This window comes from Cygnus olor, chromosome 3 (genome assembly GCF_009769625.2).
Source record: "Cygnus olor isolate bCygOlo1 chromosome 3, bCygOlo1.pri.v2, whole genome shotgun sequence".
NCBI lineage: Eukaryota > Metazoa > Chordata > Aves > Anseriformes > Anatidae > Cygnus > Cygnus olor.
The window spans coordinates 111,637,757-111,660,652 of NC_049171.1; the positions used below are offsets into that span (position 1 = coordinate 111,637,757).

The 22,896-nt window shown below is 40.1% G+C and overlaps 1 protein-coding gene across 1 annotated transcript; it reads left to right on the forward strand.

Annotated features, from left to right (window-relative positions):
- The first annotated feature begins 11,986 nt into the window (after positions 1–11,986).
- ETAA1 (ETAA1 activator of ATR kinase) lies at positions 11,987–20,907 on the forward strand. Its single transcript, XM_040553130.1, has 6 exons — positions 11,987–12,231; positions 13,060–13,197; positions 13,485–13,561; positions 15,115–15,233; positions 15,561–17,662; positions 19,610–20,907. The coding sequence occupies exons 1-6, from the start codon at positions 12,036–12,038 to the stop codon at positions 19,723–19,725; spliced, it is 2,748 nt and encodes a 915-aa protein (XP_040409064.1). The 5' UTR covers positions 11,987–12,035; the 3' UTR covers positions 19,726–20,907.
- The last annotated feature ends 1,989 nt before the right edge of the window (positions 20,908–22,896 follow it).

Sequence of the window (22,896 nt, forward strand, 5' to 3'; positions counted from 1 at the left end):
AGAAGGAAAGCAGCTTCTCTCCATTTCCTGAGCTGTAAACTTACAAAGTGTGGCTCGCTTTGATTTTGCATCCCATGGTCAGATTATACTCTGTCTAATAAAGCGCATGTGAGATGTGTTTAGTAATGTGTGAACTCTGGAGCATATGTAGCATCACTCTAGTGTGGCGATTCTCTCCTCAGGAGAAAGGAAAGGGGGTGATAAACTGGGTCTGTCTGCTCTTCCTAACCACCAATTTTTATAATACTAGTAGGAATTTCATTTCAAAAAGACACTGGTCTTTCTGTCAAATATTGTTGCAAGTGGACAACAGAAAGGGAGAAAAACAACTGCCTAGCTGGCACACAGAGAGACTGCATAACCCTTGTTTGCCGTGGAAAACCAGGGCAAAATATCCTCAACAGCACAAAAGTTTCACCCCACGCAAACTCTGACGGGATGGTGAGGGCAGAAGGTCACCTGTCTTCATGACACCAGAGTAGCTGGGGATGGGGACTTCAGGGAAAAGTACCTGAAAGTAACTGAAAAGACGACAAGCATGTGTAAGAAGGAGCATCAACCACACTTCTGTGTTACCGTGGCAGGAGCATCGTGCGCTGTTTTCACATGAACTGAGACCCCCCCCCCCCGAGAAACAGCATGAAAGAAAAATAGGAGGTTTTAATCCTGTTCTATCTCAAATATTACCTGAAGCCAACCTATTTCTGCTGATGTACCTTGAGACAAATTTTTACTTAAAATTTCTCACTGCACCAAAGCCACTTACATTTTTTTGGCACCTTCTTTTCAGGTGTGTTATGAAAATGACAATGTGCCAGTCAACCAAGCTGTCCATATCAGCTAAAATCTGTTCTGAGGCAGAGCAATTTACACTTGGATGAACACCTCCCAAGAAGTAATCACATAAATACCTCCACGTTGAGATGCAACTCATTGCTGGTTAGGTAGCTCCTATAATGAGCTTGTGATCTGTCCCGACGATCTGAAATGGCTTCAGTACAAGCACTCTGCTAAGCTGATGTAGAAGCCGCTGTAGTGGTAACTATGTAGTGTGCCTGTGAAGCACTTCTTGTGTTACAAGATATTAGTTCTGGACTATAAAAGCTCATTCTGGAAAATATTCTCTCTAAATGTCCCATATGATACTCGTCTGGGAAAGTACGAACCTAAAAAGACCAACATTCCCAGGCTGTTAATGAACTGAAGCTCTCCCAGTTGCCCATCTGGTGGTCTGGCTACTGCACAACTACTACATTTACTTCTGATAAATGAAGAGGAGATATAGCAGAGAAGAGAAGAAAACAAGAGAAAAAAAAAAAGGAAAAAAAAAAAGAAAAAAGGAAGGAAGTGAAAAGACTAAGAAAAGAGAAGAAAGAAAATTCCACACATCTCCAGTTGAGGCGAGCTACCTCCAACAGTGGGTGGTCACACTAGCTGTTAACTGCTTCCCCTTATATTTACTGGAATATCAAGAGGTAGTCTGTATAAAATAGCGCCATCTTCCCTTCCTGAAAACATCTGGTTTTGGATTACCCAGGAAAAAGGACATGTCATTGAATTACATCAATAATCCATCTTTAATGAAAATAAGTAATTCCTATAATTGGTGACATTGCAGCCACCATTGTGTACATACAAGCAATCCTTGCACATCTTCTGAAATGAGCCACTGCTACAATGGCAACAGATCCCTCCAGCAGAAGAGCAGAGGTGGCTGGCATAAAAGATGAGACCTACTGTCCTTCAGGATGCTACTCAACATCTAGCAGAAGGATCAGGCTGGACAGGACAGCATTGACTTGCCTTTACCATTCACTGCTTTGGTACCAGTTAGCTTAGTATGTTGATACTTAAAATGCCACCAGTAGTTTTTGAATTACCTGTCGACCTAAACAAATCCTATTGCAAGAGCATCTCTTATCTGTCAGATAGAGTTTCAAGTTTTGGGTGGGGCAGTCTCCTTGTTCAGAAACTAACAAACAAAACAAAACAAAAAAAACCATTGTGTACATTTTCCCCTATCACTTTTGTTCTGCAATCATCTTTGTAAACTGACAGCAAAAATTCTTATTTCAGAGCACCTTCCTCATGCAAAAATATCACAGCAAAAAAACAAACAAACAAAAAAAACACCTTGGCTGTAATTTCTTACCACTTAATCAGTGCAAAGTTATTGCTTTCCCATCACACCTGGTAGCAACTCTGCAGGCAGAAGGCAATGGGAGAATATGGTCTCTCAGTTTACATCTGCACATCTCTTTTACAGAGGAGAAAGAGGAATGAGGAAGAAGAACCAAAAATGTGGCAACTTTCATTCAGATAGTTAAAAACCTTTTGAAACATGTGAGTTTAAAGAGAAGCACCCAACCTAATACATTTACAAGAATCTTCATTTGAAGTCCTGCCAAAAAGAAAAGGCAATAAAAACCACCCTCCACTGTGCAGATTGCAGGAATCAACTATCTGGGCAGGCTGCATGGTAGAGACTTCTGAAAATCTTCTTATAAGAGATGGCTCTAAGTCATCCTCAGATATATCCCTAACCAATGTAGGAGAGCTGAAGCACCTCCCAGAAAAGCCTACCTGATTTAGATGGGATGGAAGCAAACGAACAAAAACATCTAAGACATCAGTGCCGCAGAATTTTCACAATTTGGATGTGTGTCAATATTAAAATGGAAAAAGTAGGAATTTGATAGAAAGACCTGATAAAAAAGCAAAAGAGGCATATAAGTGATAAGTAACTTGATAAAGAACTAAAAGGGATAATCTAATTAAAGCTGATCCACATGGGTTTCTGGAAAATAGATCTTGTCAAGCTAACTTGATATCATATTTTGATGTGATTACAAATGGAACTGCTAAAGGCAACCATCTTGATAGACGTCTGTAAGAGAACTGGCTGTGTAACACACCATAGTTTTGCCAAAAAGCTAAAAAGCATAAAAGATGGGATAGCTTCTCTATGCTCTCCCATCATAGGCAGTGGAGAGTGAAAGATATCTTCTGAAAATGATTTATGATTCTTCATGCAAGTCCACTACATCTTTCCATAAAGGCTTCCATCTCCATTGTCTATTAAGAGCTTAGAAAACTACCAACCACGAGAAGCTAATTTTTGGATGACTAGAATTAGATGTGATGAATCAGAACAGCACCTTAAACTACTTAAAAACCACACAGCAGATATGTTTAAGCCATCATTACATGACTGGGGAACAAGTCACTTGCATCAGTATTGGTTATTGGCTCCTAGACTCTCTTTTATTTTTGTTTAAAAAAAAATCATTGTCACAATATTTGAGATTACTAGAAAATGGTAAATAATGAAAAAGACATTTGGTTTAGGTGGCTATAACCAAACACCGTGTACTTCAGTATAGTCAGCAGAAGGCCATGGATCTCGAAGAGGAACAGTGAAACAGACTTAATGATGGAGGACTCAACATTGGGAAAAAGAGATCCTAAAGAGGACACAAGGACCGGGGAACAAAGGCCATGATGAGTAACCAGGTTATTATGAATTTCTAGTGTAGCGCACTAACAAGAAGCTACTATACTCACCAGACGTACAAACAATAACAAAGAAAATTAGAGAGCTTATGTTGTCTTATTTGGCATCAGTGAAAGAACGAGTAGTTTGACTGGGTTCACAATGCCGTTTTAAGAAAGACTGTGAAAAAAAAACACAGATTCCGAGGGAGTCAGGGGAACTATTATGGTATTAGGAAACACGTCTTATTGCAAGAGACTCAAGGCGCAAAATCAATTAACTTATGAAAGCGAAACTTAAAGAATGATTTGATCACAGCCTACAAGTACTTACCATAGGGAACAAAAATTTGATAATAGAGGGCTCTTCAATCTAGCAGGCAAAAGCAGAATCCAAGGGATGGAAGTTACAGCAAGACAAATTCAGTCTAAGAATGAGGTGCAAATTTTAAACACTCAGGGAATAACTCAAAATAACTTGCCAAGAACTGTGATTTATTTTCCATTGCTGGAAAATATATTTTAATCAACACTTGGCCTTGTTAGAAGTTTATACCTCTATTTCTAAGCTTATTAATACATTCATTCTGAGAACCTCAGAATGTTTTTGCGGAGAAAAAGAATAAACGTTATAAGCAGGGAAGCGTTCACTGCGGTATTCATACACAGCCAAGAGATTTCATTTCCATTTGATCATCAAGTCTGACTCTCTCCCATGAAGCCTGCCCAACTAAAGCCCCTTCTTACTACTCCATACTATGCAAAGCTTTTTGATTAATGAGCCCTAACTCAAAGTAGATTGCACTAAAATTAGGAAGCAGGAAGAAATCATAATTTGCAATTATCCCTCACAGAAATACCTCAATACAGTACTTTAGAGTCATTTTAGGCGTACTATTGTTTTCCAAATGTAAAGGTAAAACACAAATCACAATATGGTAAAGATCTCTCAGTAGGCAATTAAAAATTAATCAGCTAATCAGATCAAATGAACGAGAAAATAAGGCTCAGGAAGACATCCATTCTAATTAACATAATATTAACTTACAAAAGACTTGTTCAGACAAAAAAAGATCATCTTTATTTCAAATACCAAACCAATCAATAAAAGGAAACAAACAGTTATTTCTTACCTTGTTATCCCCATGACCAAAGCCAAAAGGAAATGACAGTAATAGTGAGTCAACCGCCTGTGCAACTGTATTCATTTCTTATTTCTAATCTTGTTAACTATTTGAATCCACAATTTAAACTAACTTGTATTCAATTTACAGGGATTCTACCTATATTGTGTGTTCTCTGTACTTGCTGTGTCTCCTAAGAATCTTGTAGGTACTTAAAATTAAAACTAATGAGACCCAAACTCCCACCAAGGTTTCTCCTCAGCTAGGTGATTCCTAACTAAAGCACAGGAGATGGAGAATGTTAAAACGAGAAGAAGTGGAGGGATTCTTAAGTCTGTGTCAGGGATGATAACATATACTCTCAAAGAAGGAAATAACATTATAGGACACCTTATTGAATAAACCTGACTGGTTAAGCGGAAAGGCTCAGGCAATCAGACAAGGAATTGGGTGGGCATGGTTGAACCTAATTAGATAAGATTGCATAGATTAGAAATATCTACAATTACAGGACAGTTCCTAAAATATTTTTTCAAATGTCAGATTACTTCAGCAATGCCCAACCACCCCGACCTTCTGGCTGGGACTCACAGGACGTGTGCCACAGACTTGGGGTGCTGGGGGGGGAGCTGGCCGCTGGGACACGACCACAGCCCCCAGCACCCCAGCGTGGCCGCTGCATGGATGGTTCCCAGCACAGCCCACTAGCCCCATGTTTTGCAGCCCCCCAAAGATCGCCTATAAATTATCCACATTCAGATTATCCAGTGACCCCTTCCCCAGGCCAAGACAGCTCCCATTCCTGTCTTGGGACGCAGATCTGGTTTTGAAGGGTTCCTTGAACTTCCTGACACCTGCATGGAATTCAGTGTTACAGGTCAGGCTGGACACAATGGTATTATTTACTTGTGCAGAAAAAAAGAAAAAAATCTAGGAGGATGTAATGGTTTAGAAGCAGGCTCTGCAAACCAATTCCACAATGAATGTATTTCACTTTGATCACCCCTTCTAGCCCATAACAGAATTGAGGCAGTATTTTGTTTTGCAGAAATTAGTACCTTCAAGACCTGCAGTGGATTTATTATTTCTGCTAGAGCTTGCACTTCCTTTCTGATCCACTGCTGTAAAATCCAGAGGGACAGAACAGCGCAGAAAATTACTGCAAAGATGTAGTGTGACATAGGAAGAGTCAGACGCGTTATGTGTGAACAATATGACAAAAGGAAAAGCCATCTGAAAATAAATGAAAAAATTAATAATCAAAAGGGTGTCTAATTCTTATCTGGGCACTTGTTTGCTCACTCTATGAATTAGGACCATCAGGCCATGGTGTGTAAAGCTGGAAGGGACCCTGGGCCCAGAATTCGGTCCTGCTTGAGGGAACCGCCAGAAATTATGGTTCTGGGGAAGGAAATGGGGCCACAACCAAACAAGTAAGGCATCAGAAACTTAACTTCCCTCTCACTTCAGTCATAAAACTACAGCTCCATGACTTAGGGCCAAACCTACACATTTGCCCCAAGCTTGGTCCTGTCCCTGAAACAACCCGTAACGGCAGCTAGCTCACACAGGGCAATGGTCCTGTAACGTGGGCATCAGAACTGGCCAGAGACTCTAACCCATTACACACAGATGACAAAGGTATGCTAAGAGAGAATAACGTCCAATCACGCCAACATCAAAACAAGCAGCAGTATATGCTGCACAATAAGAGTCACAGATGCACATGGACCTTCGTTTTTATGCATTTCCATGTAAACTGCGGCTTATACTTAACAGAATATAGGCTCAATTGATAATGCATAGAATTCATAAAAGGAAAGCCCCCCCAAAAGCACTTTGGTAACAGGTAACAGAAAATGTTTTTTCAACTGCAAGCTACGACCACTTGACATAAAAATAGTCTATCTAGAAATCGCTGAGTATGTCGCAGAAAAACGGAGAACGACTGTACTTGGAGAATTTCATACTAGTTTGATCACTGATTCTTCAGTAAGCTATTTAGGACCCCAGGGTAAACATTCTCCTGGAACAAATGTATCAATCAAAAGCTAAGCCTACTTTAAATAAATAAGTAGTGTCTATTTTCTTCTCCAGAATGCTTGATCAAAAAGCTGTCTTCTCTGGCCATCGACTGCTTTGTGCTGGGTAGCTGACTAAATACTTTACCGATTTACACTGCAGCATATGACTTTTAGCAAGCCTAGATCTCCAAATACAGGTCAGTTTTTGTCACTGATGAAAGAAATCATCTACAGAAAAAAAAAAAAGTAAAAGAGAATCTTGCTGCTGTAATTTTTATGAACATTTTTTGATCCTACCCTCATTTATATCTTCTCTTCACATATAAGCAATGAGGTAGCAGAGGGTGCATCTGAGCTGGGAGATCACCCTAGATGCATGTCCTCCTTGGTACAGTGAACAATGAGAGCACAGACACGAGTGAAAAATACTGAAAAGCTCTGAAAGCTCATGGGCAGCAGAGCCAGATGTAGCAAACAGGTGAGCAGATGAGAGGCACGGCTGCCTCGGCTCCTCCCGGTTGTTCTTTGCTGCAAGCCCACGCAGCGTGAGCCAGCACAGCACTGAGATACACAGATTACTGCACCCGCTGCAGAGGAAGAAGGCAGCGAGCTGCCTGCCAGCAGCACTGTGCTGAAACTACCTGGCCCAGCTAAGATCTAAGGCAGAAGTTCTACAAACAGTGGTCTCCCCAGTCTTGCACAACCATAACGCATCTCCTCAGTGTAGTTCACCCTTGAAGAGCTGTGGAGTTAAGGCTCAGTACAATGAACTCCTAATGGGATGCCCTCCTGGTGTCCATCACCAGCTTTCGGCACGGGGCCCGAACCTCCAGGGCTCCCTACAGCTGCCTGACCTAATTCTTCTTTAAAATGGGCTGGCCCATTTTGGCTGACAATTTCCTTTAAATGCCCAGACACCAAGCAATGGAAAATTTCCTTTAAATGCCAGTTAATGAGCAATGGAAAATGTCATCACAATGAAGTTATGCAGGTACTTAAGTGCTCTACTGGATCAGGCCTTTGCGAGCTATATTATACTCTCACATTTGACTAGATTTTCTGAGTGCGATAAATAAAAAAAGATAAACCTCTACAATAAAAGAAGAAAAAAGGAGATATATGTAAAATTTTTAAAGCTTCTATGGTTCTTGGATGGCATGGTGGAAAGAAAGAGGGAAAGAGAATGCAAAAGCATAAACTAGGCTATGCTTGTGTAAATTATCCTGACATTTAATAACTCTCTACTAAAAATTCTCAAGCAAGGCTACTTCAGATATTTTAAGGTCATGTATCATTTACTGTCTAGGTCAATTTATGCATCAGCCAAAAGCGCTGCAAACCCTTCTGGACAGCACTTTGAAAATAAAGGTATATGTAACTGTTTGGGCCATATTTTCCTCACTGGTTTCTGCTCCGTGAACATTTCACCTTGGAAAATTAAAGCAATAAGTGAAGTCAGTATGATATTTCAAGGCAAGCCAAGGACAAGCTTTACAACTGTGCTATCAAAATGCTATTAATAAAAGCAAAAATACACGCACGATGCCCTCATTCCCCTATGGATGGAAAAAAATTATTGTCCATTAAGTTAACATTTCAGATACCCTCTCAGTTTTTCCTAAGGTCCCAAAGAAGGCAACAGAACACATATCTCTTTCAGTGAACTTGCATGAAGTATCTGCTGTCATGTTGTGCTCTATTTTAGTAAACACTCCAAGGCTTCTTAAGAGAATATATGGATGAGTAAGATTTCTGGGGGGAAAAAAAGTGGAAAATTGTGGCTAGAATTTTCTACTTTCTCAGTAAGTTTTATACAGGTGTCTTTGTTCATTTTTCTTTGGGTCCTGAGGGTTGCATTTATACGTGTCTTACCTTAAGCATCTAAATTCACTTCCCTGTTTGGATAGCTCCCCTTGCTGCAGCATCCCACGACTCCGTGGTTCTCCGCAGCACAACCCACACTTCAGCACAAGTACTGTCATCTCCTTTTGACAGGCGTGAAGCCAGACACACCAGGACATGGCTGCGTGGCATGAGGCCGTGCTGTACAGAAACGTCCAGGCCGGCTCTGAGTGGACAAAGCTGGCTAGGAGATTTCAGGCACAAAAACTACCTCGTTTGGTGGCCCCCTGCATACCTCTGAGCCTTGCTGAGCCATACTCTGCAGAAATACATGACAAGGCTGAGGGTAGTCCACGCAAGGAAGCATGGCCAGAGGCTCTCGGGGCCACTGAAATTTCTTCAGGATGTCTGCAGAACTGCAGGCTGAATGAAGTTGTGCTATAAACACAGATACATTTTGCTTTTGTAGGCATCTGGTTTTGTATTTTGTTTTTGTACACAACCAAAGCAACAGACAGGTTCTGACAGGTGTAATAGCCCACGGCTTGCCTTAATGCCTGCCTTGCCAATAGTCACACTGCAGAGGAAGAGGAGAGACCGCGACCTATTTATCAGATTTCCTTACGTACACAGAGCAGGTGGCTACCCAGCTACATACACTCTTTAACTGTTCCTTCCCTAGGAGAAAACTCGTTTATGCTTAAAATACATATTCAGTAGCACAGTTTGTACCCAGACCATTTTTTAAAACAAATTATCCAAGTAACATATGGCTCAGGAAATTTTTCTTTCACCTGGTCTCAGGTAGTCAACATGCATACACACATTTTCATTTGAGACAAACTATGAGTGCATGTCTGTGTTTTGTTTATCTCTTTTTCAGTGCCTGTAAGCACTGAAAATAAAGTAGAAAAAAAAAAAAGATAAGTAAAGACAAGAAAAATATGACATGAAAATATAGTTTGGAAACACACAAAAGCCCAAGATAGTTCACTGAAAATGTCACAGGGCATTTAAAAACATCCTGGGAAAAAGATATTATTTGTCAAATTAAATTAATTATTTATTATAACTTCTGTTCTGCAACAAATCCTGGTATTTCCATTGGAATCACCATCATCGATTTTCCTTTTTACCAGCCCTGACAAAAATGAAAGATGAAAGTTACAGAATGAAATGTTATGGCATGAGAGTTACAGAAAGTAACTTCTCTTTGTTAGTTACATTAATGTGATGTATGAGATACTTTGAAAAATGTCACTAATGATACGTAGTCTTCCCAACATAAAAATGCTCACTTTAAAGCTCTATGCTCAAAGGATTTTAGAGAGGAGCATTTTTTCACTCATATTTGCAATATTCTCATTACACTGATGGGTATTTCTTAGGAAACTTCTCAGATCTTCCACATTTATTTCATTTAAGATCTTTGTCTCATAAAATACATCAAAAAGTTCTCAGGCAGTTTATAGAACTATTAAAAACTGAACTAACTTTATTATTCATTCAATCTCCTCCATTATTTATCCCTCTTGATTTGAAAGTAGGACTCACAAGTGCAGCACTAGGAGTTTGCTGCGAGTCCCTGGAACACAGCCTCACCACAATTAGCCATTGATCCAGCTGCTCGTACCATGACAAGGGAATGCAAACTCCCTCCTCCTTGAGGCTACAGCTCCACAGAGAAACCCTTCAACATCACAGACTCCCACCACATTTCTTAACTTAATAAACAGCATCAGCTCAGAGTGAAGTTCTTGAGCTGCCATGAAATACCCACACTTTTATTCATTAGGAAAGGGGTTTTCTTCCATCATGTACCTGCTGTTCAACTTTTCTGTAGAATACATATTTTGGTTGGTTTGGTTTGTTGTTTTTCTCCCAACTTTTGGAACCACAGCTTTGCACATGCTTAAACTGATGTACCAACATGCCTCATGCAGACGTAGACATACATTTAAAATGTTCTTTTTCAAAATGCATTTACTGTACGAGTAAAATCTCACTACTGAGTGAAAGACCCATGGCAAATATTCACATTTTATGAAGGAGGTTTGTGAACAATAAGCAGGGAGAAAAGAAGAAATCAAAGCGAGGACTGCAAAATTCACAGCACTTGGTGAATTTGACAGATGTCACGTAATTTTCATTATTTCTGACAGTATTTCAGACTACACTTGTCAATGTACAGAAGCATGAAAGCAGACCACTTCACAGTACCCAGCTGCTAAGTGGGCGCCAGGAAGCGGTAGGAGACAGCAACATTTTAGTAGCACGTTTTAGTAAGTGTTCTAATTCTAATGCCTTGTTATCCTGCAACTACCACTGTAAACAGAATCTCTCCTCAGCATCCATTTTACCTGGAAACAACAGGGCACCTAGGGCAGAGAGTCCAGGTAAGGCCATTTTTGGACGTGTGCGATGCATCACAGCTTTTAATTACTATCTTGCCAACCAGTGATCATATGCCACGCGTACCTTCACCGTGCTTTCTACCAATGCAAAGATCTACCCGTGCTGGTGTGAGTACAAACCAGCAGCCACGCTTCGATGCTCAATGATGGATTTTGGAGCCTAATTCTAGACCCATTTGTTCAGGCTGATCTCTGATTTACATTTGATGGGTATGACATAAACAAATTGATTATTCAAATGTCACAACTTACTGTGATTAACTGTGATACTTTAGCCATGTATGTAACAATTTCTCTGTTTAATACATAGCACTTAATTTTTCCTTGTTAAAAAGCCTTCCATTGGCTTAATTACGCTCTTGAGAACAGAGAAGTGAAAAACCATATTGCTTGCCTGAGGCCTCCGGTGGAATGAGGTTTCCCAACTCAGGGAATCCATGTCTCGTGACTTTAAAACTCCTCATACTCCTGATCCTAGACCAAAATCCACCGCTCATGCCTTATAAATGAAGTGTGATCCCAAAATAGTCCAGAATGATTAAATGAGAACCAGGCAGGCAACCAATGTACATGCAGTTGGCTCCTTGACCCCTGTAAGTTGCTCACTCCTTGACCTGTATGCTTGGTAGATATGTTTATATGTTTCTATTAAGCAGGCTGGGGAGGAAATATCCGCCTCATGATGCCGTACCCCATGTGTTTGCATTTACACTGCTTTAAATACCGACGTAGGGTCAGAATCCCTCAGGGACCTGACGGTAGGTCCTTACCTACCAAGTTTACCTCTGGAGGTCCCTGTGTGCCAGCCCCATAGCCGGGCTGGAGGGGCTGGCTCTATTTTTTGGTTTATTTTCCCCCTAAGGACACACCGCAGGGACAGGACGTGGACAGGACAGCAGCCACCTCAGCGAGCCCCCCCTTACCCTTCAACGGCCGCCCCAGCGCGTGCCGCAGGCACCTCGCGGCGCTGGCGGTGCAGGGGCCAACCCGCCGCTCCCCTCCAGTCCCGCCCCCTCGGCGTTCCGCAGCCAATGGCCGCCCGGCGCGGGCGGCGGCGGCCAATCGGCGGCGGCTCGCTGCGTTCCCCGGCAAAATGGCGGCGGCGGCGGCGGCGGCGGGGCGGACGCGGCGGCGGCGGTATGCCCGGTAGCCGGCGGCGGGAGCCCTGCCTCAGGCCCGCCGCCCTGAGGAGGCGGAGCGGCGGCGGCCAGGAGGGGCTCGGCCGGCGGCCGGCGGAGGACGGAGCGGCGGCGGCGGCGGAGGAGGAGGGCGGTGCGGGCCCGGGTCCGGGCCTGGGCCTGCCCGCGGGGGAGGCGGCGGTGCGCGGCGCTGCAGGTACCGGGCGCTGAGCAGCAGCAGCAGCAGCAGGAGGAGGAGGAGGAGGAGGAGGAGGAGGAGGGGCTGCCCCCAGCCCTGGCCGTGCTGCTGCCCGAGGAGCGACAAGGAGCATCGGGGGCCTGCGGGCACAGAGGGCAGCGGCAGCCCTGGTGGGGGCCTCCTGAAGGGTCCCTCAGGCAGGGCTCGCGTCTTTAAAATGGTTTCTGTGGGCCTCTTCTGTAGGGGCAGGGTGACAGGTCGAGCTCTGTAAAAAGTCTTAAGTTTACTCACTGAGACCCCTGTGAGCTGCTGTTCGACAGCTGTGTGCTTGTTTTTGTCAGTCCGACCTGAGAAGGCCCCCTGGAGGGAAGCATAGGCAGGTAGGAAGGTAGGTAGGTTGTGACCTAGAGTGCTTTAGGGGCCCGCAAAAGTTTTGACCCAAACCAGAGTCTGGGTGAAAGACACAGAGGAAATCAGAATATAAAATACGCTCCCCTATAGGTATATATACTCTTTTTTTTTGTTGTTAACATACACTGAAGTCAGCAATCCCCCAGATAGGATAGACGATTTTCATCCTTACCACCAAGATGCCAAGCGTACAGCTGCCAGTATCCTGTAATTCCGTTATCTCAGGTGATGTAACTGAAAAAGATAACGTCAGACTTTGCATCAAGTGCAGTTATGAAAAATACCCTTGTAAGCAGAGGAACCTCGACGAGTGTGAGCTTGATTTTGTTTCTTAAAAGTTCCTAAAGCATCTTTATGCCTTGCCCTGTTCAACATTCAAAGTTATTTCAGCTTTTCATTTGTTGTTTAACAAGGATTGTTTTTCTCTTTACACAGAGCCATGTTTACATAAAACTCCAAAGAGATCACTGAGTAGGAAATCCAGAATACCTACTTTCAGCTCTCCTGTTAATGACACTGACATACAGCAAGAAATCTTTTGGGATCCTCATTCACCAATTGCACGCGGACTAGGTAATATTAAGAACATTCAGACTTCAGGGTGCCTTTCTGAGGAATGCAATTGGCGTTATCACATTTATTGAAAAAAGGCCTCCTCCTGTTATCATGATAGCAGTTGGGGAATCCAGAAGTAATTAGGTTGTTTGGTTTGGTTTTACTTTTATTAAAATCCCATAAATTCTTAAATATAATGCTGCATCAAGTTCTGACTTCAGTAAGTGTAATTGTACGGTCTAAGATGCAGTGCACTTTATAAATTGTAGTGTTTTTTCAAAGTTGTTTTTTTTTTGTTTTCATAGGCAATGAAAAAACCAAACGTTCTACCAGGAGATGTGCAGTCGAAATTTCAGAAATTGTTAATCGTATTGCTCCTCAGGTAACTGTGACTTTCTAAAACACTGGTCTTCATATGCAGTAATCAAACAGGGTAGTGCCACGCTATTCACTTTTAGTAAAGACTTAACTTCAGTTACAGTAGTCTCTCTTAACATGGTAAGAAGAATTATCAAAAGTGTGCAGAAAACTAGTAACATGTTTATAAAACTGGACTGAATTAAAGTCATAAGCATGGCATTTGACTCACTGCTTTTTCAAGTCACAGATGCTGTAAAAATAAAGTATGAAGAAAATGGACTTGTGGCAGCTGCGTTTAGAAAGTTCTGCTTTCAGAATATAGTTTATTACCCCTGATCTCTGGAAATCTATTATGATTGATTTATCCTTATTAAAAAGTATAGTTTCTTCATGTACTGGATTTACTTGGCAAGGAAATCTGACAGACTCAGATGAGAGAGACTCCATGATAATATAAACATAGTGAAGTCACATCGTTATTCTAAATAATTTGCCTTTACCCTAAGGTCCATGCTCTTGATGTCTCTCTTCTGCTGTGAAACTGATGTCCACAGCCTTAAAAGTGAAAATAAGCTAGCGTTGCAATAGCAGGCTTATTGTTTGTTTTTTATTAAGTGCAAGAGCAGAACTTGTCATTCCTAAAACAGTTCTGTAGTATTTGGCTTGCAAAATATGCCAGCTTATTTGACAGAGCCTGTTAAATGTATTCACTATTTTGAGTAGTTGGGAGAAATTGGAATTGGAAAATCATTGATAAGGGGATGCCACTTCCTTTTAAAGTATTACAGGCCTATCATAACTAAATATTATCATACTGGGTTTGCTGTTATCTGTTGCTTGTCTTCTTTTTCTTAATATCAATTTTAAAAAATAAAACCTATCTTAAAACTACCTGGTAGTTAAAGTTCTACTTACTTTTGCTGGCTTAAGTGCAGAAATTTCTCACATCCAACATTTTGCTCTGTCCCTCTATGCATTTTACCACAGCAATACAGTATCTCTTAGGTTTGGGAACTCAGAATGCAGCCTGAACTTTGAAGCTCTGAAAAAACCTCATTCAGTGTCTGAACTTCATTTGTTTCTGTTTAAAGGCTCCTTGGATAAAATAGTTGTAATGGAATAAGTCAGATTTTTTTCCAGGAAGCATATAGAATATGATTTGTTTCAAATTCTCTGATCTGTTAATGCTGCTGTAAGTGGATAAAGACAGGGTTTCTCAAGTAGCTCCTTACTAGTATACGGAGGTAAACTAATCACAGCTTGTAATGTGAATATTGCAAATTATGTGTAAACTTGATTGGGGAAGCAAATATAGTATTAGCTTTGAGCACCGAAGTAAAATTCAATTATTTTAATTGAAGTTCCTGCTTTAAATTGATATAATTAAACTGATACAACTATCAGTAGACAGTGTTGCAGTAATCTTGCTTAGCTTGTATTGGTTTAGCTCCTATCTTTGGCTTTCAACAGATTTGATCCAATTTAATTGGTTTAGCAACTTTAACGCAGGGTGTGTGTCTAGTCCAATCTTTATCTGAAGTCAAATTGCTAAGCATTACAAATCTAATCATTCAGGATGAAAAAGCAGCCTGTAATGAAGGCTCCCTTTTAGGGACATGGATTGGGGAGGATGCTATTCCCTGTACACCTGGAGCAGTAAAAGTGCGAGCTAGGACAAAGTTAAGCTGTACAAGGTAAGTTACTGTTTTGTCTCGCCCATCACTGCTGGGTTTTTGTGAAAAAGGGTATGTGGTGTTTCATTATGTATAGTGAGCCATGTAATTGTACATTAGCATACAGAATGCTTTTAACTTTGCATTTGCTATCTTTTGTTAATGGGGTAGTTATCATTGGGAATTATCAAAAGGATTGCATGCTGATTGCACTGAAAGCAGTAGGATTTGCTCATACTCTGTAGCTTGGTAAACTAGAGAATAAACAGCACATAGGATAGTGTAGTTAACCTTGGAAAAACTTTCTCAGTAGATCTGATTTTTTCTTTCTCTGTTTTTTTAATCTAGAGATCTTAAAATAAAAAATCCTGAAGAGGAGCTCATGAAATTGGCCAAGGAATTTGATAAAAATCTGGTAGAGCTAGATGCTGTTCAGGAACAAGAGAAGCTTGGCCGTGGCTTTATCCAGACTGCCTCAGAGTCTTTAAAAAATTACAAAGATGAAGTAAATAGGAAGAACCTGAAATCACTCCTTAGTGAAGTTTCTGAAACAGATGCTGCTCTGTCCCTGAAACCAGTTGCAGAAAGCACTGGCATCACCACTGCAGAGCCCTGTCTGTCTAGCAGTCAAAACTCTGTAGACCTTGAGGCCGAAATAGCCCTTCATGCTCTTTTTGATTGCTCTACCCAGAAGTGTACTGGACAGTTGAGCCAAGGACTATCGGGTATTTCTTTAAATAATAGTTTCCATGAAAACAAAAGGACACTGGAGGAGGAACACCTTCCTGAACAAATTAAAAATACACAACATGGTAATTCAGATGCATGTCAAAAACATAATCTCTATGCACTAGGAAGTGTGAACCAGACTCTTCCAAGAACGGATACTAACACACTGACAAAAAAAAATACTCCTTTGAAGAGACAAGTGGTGGTCTCCAGTAAGCTTGCTGGAGTAGTTAATGATGATTTTGATGATTGGGATACAGATTTTTTGGCAGATGACTCTTTTGTGATGCAAATAACCCAAAATCCTGAGTTGATAAATACTGAAGAAGCTCCAACAATTCCTATAAATACTTCTGTGCGTGGTTTCAGTGATGCTAGCAGAACAAAGGAAAGAAGTAGCTGCAATTCAGTAATTTCTTTGGAGAGTGTACACAAATCTAAAAGTTCTCTGTTTTCACCTTTGAAGCATCCTAGTAAAAATACACAAAATGTTGCAAAGTCTCTTTCTTTACAAAAGCCATTTAGTAAGATGGAAAACTCAAAGACGGCAACCACTTACTCTACTTGGAGGAGTGCCCAAAACAGTGATTTTAACTATATACCCGTTTCAACGCAGTCTCAAGTGAAGAATGGAAATGAAACTGTTGAGCCTAAAGGTAACCCTGTTCTTTTCCCATCAAGACCTAATCCTCACAGACCACGGACTGAAAAACCTGGGAGTAACTTGCACAATATTTTCTGTGAATCAGCCAATATTTCTACCAATACAAAACCTAATGATCTAATTAAAATGGTTAACCAAGCTAATACAGGTCACTTAAATCCAGTTGAAATACCAAAGAAAAGTACTCTGTCATTTGATGACTGGAATGAACCGAAATTCTCTGATGAGGTTTTGGACATGTTTTGTGAATCCGATAGTCTGTGGGATGCAAACTGTGAGGATGATGAATTGTTGTATCAGGTATGTGATGATATAGAAAAGCAGACACAGAGCCAGGATGTTAAACAAGGAAATGAAAGAGCTAAAACTATACAAGGAGCCAGTAATCTCTCCAGATCAAATTCTGACGGTGGCTTCACAGCATCTAAACAAGGACTACCTGATCGCCTCGTGGCACAAAAAACAAATGCAAAACAGGATGGTTTTTCACTAAACAATTCTGGTAGGAACTTCTCAAGGGTTACACATGGACTGACCACAACAGGGCAGGTAGTGAACTGCAAAAATGTTTCAAGTCCTCTATCAATGATCTGGGGTACTTCTATGGACTGTAAATATACACTGTCTAAAAACTATCATCAAGCTGCTTCTGAAGATACTACAAAGAGTGTTTCAGGAAAGTGGTACAGGTCAAATTCTGTACCAGCAAGAGAGACTCATTCTGAAGCAAGTCCAGCTAACACAATAAACGTTTTTAGTAGCAAAAGATTAGACAGCCAAGATCTCTTGAATAATGCAGGAAGGACAACAAATAACAGTTCTGGTAACAAAACATCAGCTGTGCCTTCCAAGTTTAAGTTCCGAAAGACTAACAGTTCTCAGAATGCTCTTCATGTAGGGTCTGAAAATCCAGGGAGTCATTCTGGCATTGGAATTGCTCCGCAGGGTTTGGAAGGAAGTAAGAATCAGGTGAATGTGGCTTTGCACAGCAAGCCTGAAAATACAAAACCACCTTTCAAGAGGCACCTTTCAGAGTCTTTTGCACTGTCTACATCAGGTATGTGTCTTTGTTCTACCACTGTTAAACTGTTTTTGTTTTCTTACTGTAATCAGAAAGTCAAAGGAGAAATTTTTACCATATTTCAAAGTAGGCTTCAATGTTCATTTGTTCAGTTTAGGTGTTAATAAATGTTCTAATGAGAATTTGGAGGACGTTTTCTCCAAACTAAAATCATCCTGACACATCTCTTGAATTCTTGTAGTTAAGGACTTCACTTCCCCATCTTCATTCCACTTCTCAGAATACTTTACGCTCTCCATAAATGCTCAGAATCATTAGGATCAAGTACACCCTGATGCAGCAGTCAGTGTACCACATTCTGACTTGCTTAAAACTGTTGATACACGGTAAATGCTGTAGTGCAAGTCAGTGCTTTAATTTACAGTACATTTCGGGGGAAAAAAAACAAAACCAAACAATTACTTATTTTGGCCACGATTCTTAAAACCCCAGATAATGATGGGGCAGGGAAACATGGCAGCAGATGATATGGAATGCCAATTTCTTTTTATTAGTGTATACCTGGAAATTGGAACCTCAAATCATTCTGAAACGTAGGTGTGTATTGTTGTTTGCTCTGTGAACAGAATTGCCAGTGAAATACGCTTTGTGTAATCAGTCTAAACACTAACACTTTATTTAGCCTCCCAGTTGGTCACTAGTCCATCATCTGTAATATTCTATGCACGGATATTACTTGCTAGGGAAATGCAGAGACAGTCAAATTTCAGTCAGTTCTTGTTTTTACTTGACCTAATTGCTTGGTGAATTACTAATCAATATTAATTTTGATAAAATAGGCCTTTAAATTTAGTGTACTATACCAACCTCCATTCTCAGGAAGCACTGTTACAAAAACAAAAAATAATTCCTGCATACCACCAGCCAGTAACAAATCAGTATTTTTTATTACGTAACAAATCAGTATTTTATCTGTTTTGTACCCAGCGTAGAAACAAATAAATGGAAAATAGCTATTTTGGATGTCAGGTGGGGAGGAGAGGAGAGAGAACTAGTCATTCTGTGGAATGTTTCAGAGAATAAATGAATGAAATAGAAAGTACTTTGGTAGCATAGATTTTATTTTAAGAGAAACAACAAAATTCCTCCCTCATCTTAATTTTTTGGGGGGAAAGGACCTTGCTGTAACAAAAGGATGGACATTAAGCAATCTTTTCAAAAACTAATACAAAATTTGTCATGGATATCTGTAATTAATCTTTTTTTTAAGAAGCAAACAGGCCCATTTTTTTTCATTATTTACCCAGTCTGAAAGGCTACTTATTAAAAATAGTTTAATTGGAAATTGGTGCATAAAAACAGTAAAATACTTGACGTGCAGAATGATGGGAGTCTTCCTGTTGGATCCAATGAGGTCAGGATTTTATTGTATAGGAATTTATAGTTCTGTAACACAACATATAAAATACTACGTTTAGCTATCATGTTCTTGTCTCCTTTGCCGATTTTTATTGCTACTTTTGACCTTTTTTCAACCTTTCTGGTTTTATTTGTGTGACACCTGTACTATATCTGACCCCTGTGTCTATACCATCTCCGTGCCCATATCTCTACCTAACTCACTAAATTGTAGAGCCCTTTTCACTCTGATAGCCTTAATTTTCTTAACCCATTGCCATCTCCTGTGTTGACTCCTGATGTCACAAGGTTCACTTGAAGGGCAGCCAAGTAAAATTTCCTTGAAGCAAATGTCTGCGTCCCAGTACTTTCATTGGGAGGCAGTCATCAGTAGCACTACAAAGGTCATGCATCTTATACCCCTTCCTGCCTTGGGGACAGGATAGATGAGCCATTTTTAACTTGGGTGCCTCATATGTCAGAATAGTGTGCTCTTGCCATATATCTTCAGACACCGAAAATAGATGAGTTAAAATACATATTGAACAAACTTGAAGGCTCCTAATGCATGTTCTTTATTTACAGTGTCTGTGGTGGAACAAAAAAACAGGAAATGTTCTCAAGAAGAAATTGAAAGAAAGAAACAAGAAGCTCTTGCACGAAGAAAATCCAGAATGCAGGCATTCTTAAAAGATGCTTGAATTTGAGAGGAGTTACCAAGTTTTGGGGAGGGAAATACTGTAATGCTGGAAGACTTCTAAAACTGTGTTCATGGCTGCTGATACCAAGCTTTTCTTATTTCTCGATTTAAAAAAAAAAAATCTTGATCTGAACCATAATTAATATTCTGGTGGTATTTAGTCTTAACTAAAAAATACCAGTGGTAAATTTCTAGTCCCAAATATCTTCAACATAATGAAGTTCAAGATTGTACTGAGTTCATGTTCTGTTATGTGTTGAAGTTGTATACTCTAAAAATCATGAGCGTGTGCAAGCATTTGTAGACCTAAATAAGTAGAAGGCTTCAAAAACGGACTGTGTGTATTTGAGCTGTATTTCTCTTACTAGGAGTATTTTAATCTAAAGGAAGACACTCGAGCACACATAGACTAAACAATATTAATGTTTGCTTTCAGGTAGGTGAAAGTTCCAAAGTTTTGGTTTAAAGAAAGTACAATCTAGAAAACATCCAACATTGGGGAAACTATTGGAAATGAACAGGTTTTGGAAACCTTGCTCAGTTTGTGTCTGTTACCTTAATTCTTAAGGTAAGAATTGTACATGATGAAGGAACAATTTAATATACAGGTTTCGTAAGGTGAAATAACATCCTGGAAAAGACACTTTTGTTTTTCATTTCCTCCACAAAGAGTTGGAAATGCCATAGCTACCAAAATTAGACCACCTTTTTCTAAACATGTATTACCAAGCAATTTTTTTTTAAAAAGGTATCCTATGTCATTTTACCAAACCGTAAGCAATACAAAATACACGAGGTGAAATGTCAGCAACTGTGAATCAGTTTAGTGTTATGGGTTATACATATTTTTCAAACTAAAGGCTGTTAAAACACAATAATGCAAGGTCATGTCAGCTTAACGGGGGCTGATAGAATTCTCGATGTGATAGATGGGTGCAGAGCTCAAACTGCAAAAAGTGCCTGTGGGTAAGCTGCAAGATATTTTTCAACTGAGAAATGCTTATATGTAAACATGTGACACTATGAAAAGTGACTGTGATTTTTCTTTGTAAATAAATAACTTTGAAATGTACCAAAGGTTAGATGAAGCTTTTGGTTCCTGTAATATGTACTGTTTTTGTAACTCTTAAAAATGTAAGTATTGTATATTTGTAAATCATTATTAAATTCCTTTTTTTTTTTTTTTTTTTTTTTATATTTCTCTGTTCTGGGAAATACTACAATACAGAAACTGGTAAAAGGGAGTGGAATGGGAATTCCATACTGACATTTTACCTGACAGTTCTCTCTTGCCTACAAACTTATCCAGTTATTCCACACCTCCATTTTCTACCTATAGTGGTGGCAAAGTTCTTTTCTTGTTCAATTTAAACTAAAAATCCTTTGTGGGGGCACTGGTTGTAACTATAACCATCTGCAGTGGAGTCCTGAAACACTAAGCTCTATTGGTTTTCAAGCTACTGAAGGTGCTTTTGTATTAGCCACCATTCTTGGTGCTAGTTAGTGGATTATAAAATCAAATCCTTAAGCCTACTGAAGGTGATACTGTGCCAAATGAGCATTACTTACAGTTTCTGGCTGCAGTTCCCTGTCCTGCCAGCTCCAGCCATTGTGCAACATATGATGAGTTGGATCAGCTTCCTGATCTGACAAAGTTAACCTAGAAAAAATGTTTACAGCTTTTCAGAAAAAGTCACCATAATAACACAGATAATGTAACGTGAAATAGCGAGGTTCTCTGTTGTGTTGTCAAACCTCTGCTGGCAGTGTTCTGACGGTTCAGAAGACAAGATTTGAATGTCCATATTACAAATAAATGCAACCCAAGTAGCGGTGGTTGCAAAAATTGCGCTTATCCCGAGAATGTGGTTTGATCTGTGTATCTGAGGGAAGTTTGTCTTCATGGCATTCTAGGAAAATCTAAACTATCAGGTAACTTGCCAGATGCACTACTGGCCAAGAAAGTGGCTATGAGAAAAGGCTTCTACCATCAGTATTAAATACGAAAATTATAAGACTGGCTTTTAAAGTACTAATACACAAGAATGTCAAATGTTATTGCGAAAGATAAAGTTAGGCTTTTGCTAGGACAGTGTTCGGCTTATCAACCCTTGCCTCCCCAGAATATTTCTCTAGAAATGATTCTGTACAAAAGGAGCTGGGATAATGTTTGTTTTCAAGGATGATGTGGTTAATCATACTTCTGGTTTGAGACTATAAACTAATTAGAAGAGAAAGAACTGATTGTGGGCGCTGAAGAGTATTTTTTAGGAAGGTTTCATTCCCTGATGTGAAAGGATCAAATCAGATTTGAAATGGGGATAAACAGAAGATACATAACATGAAATACAGGCTGAGCACATTATGGCTATCCGAGCTCAGCACACAAAACAACATTCTGAACATGTGCTACTGCGTGTCCTTGAGTGCACCCCAAAGTTTAGAGCCAGCTTACTGCCTTTTCAGGTGACGCTTATTTTCTCAGGTGCCCACGAGAGAAAGGCCCTGGAGCTGCCCTCCTGAAATGCCACCACTAGTCTCCCTGCAGAGCAGGGTAAGAGCACGCTTGCTCATCTTTTACAGGTGCATCTAGCCAACCTGCTTGCCTTCCAAGCTGCAAAACAGAGCTCCATGTACAAGGGGAACTCCATTCTCGCAAGGGGTCTGGGAAGGACCCCTCACAAACTTTCCAACTGGAGGAAGATGCAAACTACCTTTTGACAAATTACTGTCACTTCCTTACCTAAGTACTTCACCGTATTTAAAGAATCTATCTGCTGGTGAGTGTGAAACATCTCATTTTTGACAGCTGACAGCTAACACATCTACTGCCCTCTCCCATTAAACTAATTGTAACAGAGGGGCTTTGACTTTTATTTTACTTTTCATAAATACCTATTTTCAGCATTGATATTATGCTTCAAGGCCTATAATGTGGTCTTAAACGCTACTTTCCAGAAAGAAATCACAAGTTCTTGGGATCATGGTTTCTTAACTGAAGTCAAGACAAAGTAAGATTTTTTTTTTTTTTTGTCACACCCTCGCTGACTGTCCCCAAATGCCCTACCGTATCATCTTCCAATTAACAAACTGAATAGAGTTTCTTTTTGTTACTTGGTGCTATTAGAAACAGATAAATCATGTCTTGCCTTAGAATTAAAACCCTTCTATA